The sequence below is a fragment of the Benincasa hispida genome, chromosome 5, assembly GCF_027475165.1.
Source record: "Benincasa hispida cultivar pf3 chromosome 5, pf3_genome.v1.1, whole genome shotgun sequence".
In the NCBI taxonomy this organism is placed as follows: Eukaryota; Viridiplantae; Streptophyta; class Magnoliopsida; order Cucurbitales; family Cucurbitaceae; genus Benincasa; species Benincasa hispida.
Genome location: NC_143482.1, coordinates 61,183,607 through 61,192,648, shown reverse-complemented (window position 1 = coordinate 61,192,648; position 9,042 = coordinate 61,183,607). Strand labels below are relative to the sequence as shown.

The window sequence follows — 9,042 nt, the reverse complement described above, 5'->3', positions numbered from 1 at the left end:
ATTTATGCATTAATTAGAGATGCTCAAGTAGTATACCCTGCGTTGTCACAAGTTTCCTTACGATGGAACCAAGTGTAATTCCACCGCAAGTTTCTCGGTGTGATCCGAGGTCAAACATGGGGAAGTGGTGTTGGTTATTGCGGTATGTTCATGGTACATGCGACCAGGTTTTTAATTCTTTATAAAAGGTGTGTACAGTATGTAAATTGTAGTAAAATAAAGAAAAGCAGTAAAAATGCGATAAAACATAAAAATACAATAAACCTAAACTAGATGTTACAAGATACAAGCTTTATGGGCAAGATAATAGGATTAAGGCTGGCTGTAAAGATTGTGCAAAGAAGTGGGATGCGACGATAAGTCTTGTGAACATATTAGAAAGAGAAAGATAAGTATTACAAATGTCGCAAGTTCTTAATTGAATTGAAGGTATAAATACTGTTCCGCTCTTCTCTTGGCGTACACCTCTCAGTGATCGACCGCGTTTCCCACACGTCTGTGGTGAAACAGAGTTTAACGTAATGAACGCAAGGTTGCTTCCATGTCTGGAAGTACTACTCGCTTTAGTTAACGCACTCTTCTGACCTTCTCTCGATATATCAGAATGACATATTCGCTTCTGCTCTCACAGGTGAAGATGTCGTCCAGCATGCTTTAGCTAAACGTATTTTATAACTTTAATACGTATTCTTCTTTTCAGCACTCAGCTAAGCCTTTTTCGCTCTAAAATCTTACAGCACTTAGCCCAGTATCAAATAGCATAATTTTCTATGAATTCGCTAGGGTATTTATAGGAGCAAATTCTTTGACTCCAGCCTTGTGGTCCCCACTTGATGGTTATGGTAATTATGCAGATGGAGGGATATTATTCCTTCTATTAAGCAATCGAACTGTCAAATCTACACAACGCTTAGTTGTACACGTGTCTCAATCCTCCGCCTTTGCATTGTTCAGCTGCATCTTTCGATCATGGGTTCGCATGTGGTGTTTGTTTTTATTACCCCATCCAGTCGAAGCATAACTCTGGACCAACTGTCGCATTGTGCCGTTACTTCGGTAACCGTCTCTTCATGGTTGATCGATGGGCGCAATGTGACAGAGATGCGTTGATTAGTTTCTCATGAGCCTTGAGCGCAAGCAGTGACTTGGTCTCCTGCAAAACAAAGTAAAGTTTGGCTTGTCCTCCATCTTTTTGGCGTTAGTGGGTGTAATTGTAAACATTTATAATTATTGTCATACTAGGTTAATTTTCATACAATTGGCCCATAATTACTAACTTTTGGCTGCAATATCTAGATAAGATGGCATAAATAACTTGTATTTCTACAAATTATCATGAGGCATGTCATATTAGACTCAGAAGCTTTGCCATTTGCATTGTCCATTTCTACTCCATTAGGAGAGATCATGTTAGCTACAACAAATATAAAAGCATGTCAGGTAGAGGTAGCCAATTGCGCATTAGATGTAACCTTGATAATTTTAGATATGCGCGATTTTGATGTGATATTGGGCATGGATTGGTTAGCTGCTAATCATGCCAGCATAGATTGCTCCCGTAAGGAGGTCATCTTTAACCCTCCTACAGGAGCCAGTTTTAAGTTTAAAGGGGTTGGGACCATAGTCCTACCCAAAGTCATTTCCGCATTGAAGGCCAGTAGACTATTCGACCAAGGATCCTGGGGCTTTATGGCCAGTGTAGTGGACACTAGAGAGAATGAAGTCACTTTGACTTCGGAGCCAGTAGTAAAGGATTTTCCAGACGTTTTTCCAGAAGATCTTCCTGAACTGCCCCCGCAGCGAGAGGTAGATTTTGCGATTGAGTTGGAGCCAGGCACAACCCCTATTTTGAAGGCTCCCTACAGGATGGCCCCGACAGAGTTGAAGGAACTGAAGGTCCAATTGCAGGAGTTGTTGGACAAGGGTTTCATACGCCCTAGTGTGTCACCATGAGGTGCCCCTATTTTGTTTATGAAAAAGAAGGATGGATCGTTACGTCTGTGCATTGATTACAGAAAGCTGAACAAGGTGACTGTCAAGAACAAGTATCCCCTTCCCAGGATTGATGATTTATTTGACCTGTTGCAGGGAGTTACAGTATTCTCTGAGATTGATCTCCAGTCCGGATACCACCAGCTGAGAATAAAGGACAGTGACATACCCAAGACAACTTTTCGTTCGAGATATGGACATTATGAGTTCATATTGATGTCGTTCGATCTAACGAATGCACTGGCAGTGTTCATGGATTTGATGAATAGGGTGTTCAAGGAATTCCTCGACACCTTTGTGATTGTTTTTATTGATGACATCTTGATTTATTCCAAGACAGAAGTCGAGCATGAAGAGCATTTGTGGAAAGTTTTGGAGACGTTGAGGGCCAATAAGCTGTATGCTAAGTTTTCTAAATGTGAATTTTGGTTGAAGCAGGTATCCTTCCTAGGGCATGTAGTATCGAAGAAAGGTGTCTCTGTGGATCCTGCAAAGGTTGAGGCAGTTACGAGTTGGGCTCGTCCAACCACAGTTAGTGAGGTACGCAGTTTCTTGGGATTAGCAGGCTACTATAGACGATTTATAAAAGACTTCTCTCACATAGCCACCCCATTAATTCAGTTGACCCGGAAGGGAGTAGCATTGTTTGGAATAAGGCTTGTGAAAATAGTTTCCAGGACCTCAAGCAGAGGCTGGTTTCAGCCCTAGTTCTTACAGTACCGAATGGATTAGGTGGTTTTTTCATTTACAGTGATGCGTCCAAGAAGGGGTTGGGATGCATATTGATGCAGCAGGGCAGAGTAGTTGCTTACGCTTTATATCAGCTAAAGAAGCATGGACAGAATAATCCCACGCATGACTTAGAGTTAGCAGTAGTGGTTTTTGCTCTCAAGATCTGAAGACATTATTTATATGGAGAGAAGATACAGATCTTCACCGACCATAAGAGTTTGAAGTACTTTTTCACTCAGAAAGAGTTAAACATGAGGCAAAGAAGATGGTTGGAGCTGGTGAAGGATTATGACTATGAAATTTTGTACCACCCGGGAAAAGCAAATGTAGTGGCAGATTCTCTAAGCAGAAAGGTGGCCCATTCAGCAGCCCTCATTACCAGACGACTCACTTGTGTAGGGAACTGGAGAGGGCAGAGATTGTAGTGGCTCTGGGAAAGGTAACGGCACAGTTAGCACAATTATCGGTGCGACCGAGTCTAAGGCAGAAGATTATTGATGCACAGCGAGACGACCCTTATCTGGAAGAGAGAGTTCGTAGGGTGGAGTCAGGCCAGGATGGCGAATTCTCAGTTCCAGTAGAATGGCCTCCTTTATCAAGGGCGTATGTGCGTGCCAGCAGTTAGTGATATTAAAGATGATTTATTGTCAGATGCCCATAGTTCATTATTTCAATTCACCCCGGTAGCACCAAGATGTATTGGGACCTAAAACGTTACTACTGGTGGAATGATATGAAAAGAGAGGTTGCAAAGTTCGTCAGTAAGTGCTTGGTGTGCCAGTAGGTGAAAGCCTCGAGGCAGAAGCCAGCAGGCTTGTTACAGCTATTGAGTGCACCAGAATGGAAGTGGGAGCATGTGTCTATGGACTTCATCGTGGGGTTGCCTCGGACAGTCAAAGGTTTAACTGTGATATGGGTCGTGGTAGACAGACTTACGAAGTTAGCACATTACTTGGGAAGCCCACCTTTTCAGTGAATAAGTGGGCATAGATACAAATGAAGGAGGTGGTAAGATTGCATCGAGTGCCCGTGTCCATCGTGTCAGACAGAGACATTCGTTTCACGTCTAACTTCTAGAAAAGTCTCCAGGCAGCTTTGAGGACCTGGTTAGACTTTAATACAGCTTTTCACCCTTAGACTGATGGGCAGATAGAGAGATTGAATCAGATACTGGAAGACATGTTGCGTGCCTAAGCCATAGAGTTTTCAGGAAGCTGGGATGCTCACCTGCACTTAATGAAGTTTGTTTATAATAACAGCTACCAGTCTACTATTGGGATGTCACCCTTTAAGGCCCTATATGGGAAGAGTTGCAGGTCCCCTGTGTGTTGGGATGAGGTAGTAGAGAGGAAATTGTTAAGACCTGAATTGGTGCAGACCATGAATGATGCAATACAGAAGATCAAGGCTCATATGCAAATAGCTCAAAGCAGACAGAAGAGTTATGCCGATGTAAGACGTAAAGACCTGGAATTTGAAACTGATGTGAAAGTGTTCTTAAAAGTGACACCCACGAAAGGTATTATGAGGTTTTGCAGGAAGGGAAAGTTGAATCCGAGATTCATTGGACCTTTCGAGGTCCTGAAACGAGTTGGCCCCATAGCTTACCGTTTGGCATTGCCCCCAGCACTGTCTTCAGTTCATAATGTCTCAAAGTCGTCATCCATTGGGATTTAAAATCTGTTAGGAGGAGATTTTGGAGTCGAAATCTTGGGAGTGGTTGTTGATCAAGTTTCTTTGGGTAAGCTTTTGGGTATTTTGGATTTGGGTCTGAGGTTTCACAGTTATTGTTGAACTAAAATTTAATGGTTGTATTCGTATGTTAGAGCCGTTTCTTCAAACCGCTGTCATCGTTTGGTTGTCTGATTTTATCTGTGGATTTTCGATTAAGGTAAGTAATCTTACTACTGGAACTGCCCACGGGCCAGACATTAGATGTATACTAGCATGATAAATGTATGTTATGGCAGAATGTTAGCATGATAGATTGATAGTATGATCTGATCAAAGTATGTTCTAGTACGAGATCTGAATTATTTAATTATGCACATAGACACTTAATGCTAGTATGAGATGGTATGTTCTTCCATATGATTGTATTTGATCTGATGATGTTGAGGTATACATGTATGTTGTAGAACTATGATGTTGAGATATATGTGTATGTGGTAGAGCCATGATGTTGAGAATTATATGTATGTCATAGATTCGTACGATGATGATTATGATGTTGAGACTGTGCAAATGTCCTTAATGATTAGTTAGATGCCCATTAGATTTTGTGTTTCCTTCAGGATTCACGAGTTTGTGTTTCCTTCGGGATTCACCAGTTTGTGTTTCCTCCGGGATTCACCAGTTTGCGTTTCCTTTGGGATTCACCAGTTTGTGTGAAACCCGAATTTCTATTTTCCTTACTTAAGCAAGTGATAAAAGGAATTAACTAAGTGAAAGTTAAATCCTAAGTCAAGGGGAAGGAAATTTCTAAGTGTTAAGTAGATTTTCCTTGAATAATTTAAGTTGAGCTTTAATTGGTAAAATTGTAATGAAATTTGTATAATAAGTGGGTTGATGAGAAAGTTAGTGTGGAATGGTGAAGAAGGAATGGGGATTTGAAAATAAAAATATGGAAATTGAGTTTGGGAAATTTGGAAAAAATTGGCTAAGTATGGAAAATTTATGTGAAATGCGTGTTGTGCACAAAGCACTGGAAGGCAAGTGACTATGGCACAATCATGTAGAAATTGCACAGAGACAAACAATATTCGCAGTAGCTAAGAGTGAGATCATTGAGAGTGAGATCAGCGAGATCGTTGAGAGCGAGATCATTAAGATCGAGACCAGTGAGATCATTGAGAGCAAGATTTTGAGCAAGAAAGTGGGAGAGTGCGAGATTGGAGAGAGCAAGACCAGCGAGAAAGTGGGAGAGAGCGAGAGTAGAGAGAGCGATATTTTGAGCTAGAAAGTTAGAGAGGAGAGCGAGATTTTGAGCGAGAAAGTGGGAGAGAGCGAGAGTGGAGAGAGCGATATTTTAAGCGAGAAAGTGGGAGAGAGTGAGAGTGGAGAGAGTGAGACTAGGGAGAAAGTGGGAGAGAGCGAGAGTGGAGAGAGTGATACCAGCGAGAAAGTGGAAGAGAGTGAGAGTGGAGAGAGCGTGAGCAGCCTATGCGTCAGCCATGCCTTGTCCGGTGCTACATTCAAACGTCACGCCCACGCGATCTAAGGGCCTCGCCTATGCATCGAACGACGAGCAAGTATTTATGCGTTGAATTTGGTCGTGTTCTTGTAGATTATACATTGGAAACCCTAAATTGAATACAAACAAATGTTGCATACGCAAGGGCAAATTTCAACCAAAATTAAGTGTCTTCATAAGAAAAATTCTTAAGGGCTAAGGAAATTTGGTGGACGCATATGAAGAAAACACCTTAGGACAAGGTGATGCAAGCTTGCGTTGATAAAGGGAGAAATAAAAATTTGGCCATGCAACCAAGTAGATGTTGTCAATAACAAGAGAAATTTGAACGCCTATAAATAGAGCTTTGGGATTTCATTTTCAAATCACAAAACCATAAACTTCGTAAAGGAGAGGGAGAACAGTGAGGGTTGAGAAGAACATATCAAATTTGGACGAGGAGATCTCCCAATCTACTCGTGGGTTTAGAGTGATTTCAAAGCCATCGAAAAGCTCTAGAAGTCTAGTTTTCAGAAAGGGGCTTCTGGAGGGAAAACCTCAAAGGAACCGGGCTAGAGATTGAAAAGAAGGCAGAAGGGTCAGACTATAGGATTAGTCTGAGCCAGTCTTGAAGATTTTGTGATTCCAGCCAAAACACGAGAAGTTCTAAGCTGAAATTTTAGGGTAAGCTTTTTGAGACATTTTAGAATACGTTTGTAAAAGGAAGTATTTCAAAATAAGGTTCAGAACTATGAGTAATCTAAGTTGTAAGTTGAATCTGAATTCTAGGGGTGAAAAGGAGCCCGAGGAGCCACTAGAGTGAAAAGCTCCTAAGAAATCAAGGTGAGTGGCTAAAATATTTTGACTAAAACATTTTACTTAAACTATTTTGATTACACCATTTTACAGAAAGCATGTTTGCAAAAATATTCTCATGCCTACTAGTTTTATGAAGTGGTTTCCAAACAAGTTCTGAATTGTTGTTTAAATGCATGCATATTGTTGAAAAACTATTTACATATGTTGATTTTATTCGGCATGTGTTAACATCTTTAAAGCCATGTTTTATATGTGTTATACTTTACATACTTTAAAGAGAAAAGTCGTTTAAAAATAGTTTTGATAAAATGTGATACCGAAGGACACTTGAGAAGGTATCCGCCCAACTAGATACTGAAGGACATTTGAGAAGATATCTATTGGTACTGAAGGACGTTTGAGAATGTACCAAGCCAACAGGATACTGAAGGACGTTTGAGAAGGTATCCTAGTAGCTCGATACTGAAGGAAATTGAGAAGGTATCTGAGCAGAAGTATCTAATGTGTAAGGGTACTTAGTGTGGCCACAGGTGAATAGAGTCAGAGATTGAGCAAAAGAGTTCTCTCTAGACTAGTAGTTGGTGTTGAGATTGTTTTATCCACAGTGGGGTACGTTGGATTGAGAAATGATTTTACTGTTTTATGATTAAAACAGCTTTATACGTTTTACGCTTGAAAAACGTTTATGCTGCAGTACAAGTACTGTAAAAGTTTATGTTTCAGTTAAAAACTCATTACTGAAATCATGCATGAGAATTTACTATGTTTTCTCGGTCACTCACTGGGTGTAAGCTCACCCTGTTTTCAAATGTTTTGTTTTTTCCCCCCACAGGTAGTGGTCAAATCCTCTGAAGATAGCTCTACGTCTGCTCTGCCACTAAAGGACCAAAAGACTTGTAACCGTTTGCTAGGAGGTTAATGTTAATATTGTACACATGTTACTATTGTTCATATAGAGACTAGGGTTTGTGGGTTTTGGGACTTGTAAATCTAGTGTTGTAATGACTCCAAACATATTATGTTTCCAAGTTAATAAATTATGGGCCTAAAGACGTCCCGTTGCATATGAATTATAATTGGTATCAGAGTTATTCTGCAAGAGTTATTAGGTAGTAAGTGTCAGCCCAAGGGTTGGTAACTGCTGCAGTCACGCCTTTCTCTAGGCTAAGAAGGTGGTCTGGGCGAGGTGTGACAGTTTGTGTTTCCTTCGGGATTCACCAGTTTGTGTCCCCTTCTGGATTCATGTGTATATGTGCCAGAGGTAGTGGGCATACTTAACTACAGTAGGATAGGACTTAGTCTCCTTCTTGTTTCATGTGTATATGTGCCAGAGGTGGGTATCTAGAGGACATAGATGCCCAACCTGACCCTAGTAGTAGGGTTACTTACTAAGTATTTTATATTCATTCTTTCTCTTGTTGTTGTTTCAGGTAAGAGTAGAGATGCACCAGCGATGGACAAGCGAAATTCATGATCGAGCCACTGGGGCTAGTTTTTACGCTTCCGCATCATGAGATTTAGAATTCTTTTCATGTTTTTCTTAATGTTTAGTTTTTGATGTTTAAAACTTATTATTAAGAATTGTTTTTCATATGTATTTATTAACCTTTATGATTTATGGGTACCCTATTATTGCTTTTAACATTTGCATTTAATAAAGGACTTTTGAACTCCCCTTATCTATTTAGCATTTATTTCATCATAAAGGAGTGTTGTTTTAAGTTCCATGCATTCATGTATTTTAGTAACGGCTCAAGTTAAGTCCTAGGGGGTCAGGTTGTTACAGAATAAAAGGTATAAATACAATAAAGCAAGGCATCAGATACCCACATAAATTCTCCCACTTGCCCTAGTGATAAGTATCTCGTAGACCTAGTCCTACTAGGTGACCCTCGAACACTTTAGCCGAGAGGGCCTTTGTAAATGGATAAGCTAAGTTGTCTTGTGAGGCTATGTACGTGACGATCATGTCTCTTCGATGTACAATCTCCCTGATGATATGGTACTTCCGTTCAATGTGCTTTCCTCGTTTATGGCTTCAAGGTTCCTTTGAATTTGCAACTGCTCCATTGTTATCACAATACAGGGTAACTGACAGGTGCATATTTGGAACCACTTCCAAATTAGTTAGGAACTTTCTGAGCCATACTGCTTTTTTTGCTGCTTCACTTGCAGCTACATACTTCGCTTCCATCGTGGAGTCAGCAATACAACTTTGCTTGATACTACTGTTCATCCATTCAGAGTGAATACTAACTCAAAAATTGATTTCCTTGAATCAATATCGGTCTGGAAGTCAGAATCAGTGTATCCAGTAAGGATTAGAT

General features: G+C 40.4%; 1 protein-coding gene across 1 annotated transcript; it reads left to right on the top strand.

Annotated features, from left to right (window-relative positions):
* The first annotated feature begins 1,515 nt into the window (after positions 1-1,515).
* On the top strand, positions 1,516-1,953 carry LOC150036307 (uncharacterized). Its single transcript, XM_090313632.1, has one exon. The coding sequence runs from the start codon at positions 1,516-1,518 to the stop codon at positions 1,951-1,953; it is 438 nt and encodes a 145-aa protein (XP_090169758.1).
* Positions 1,954-9,042: the final 7,089 nt, after the last annotated feature.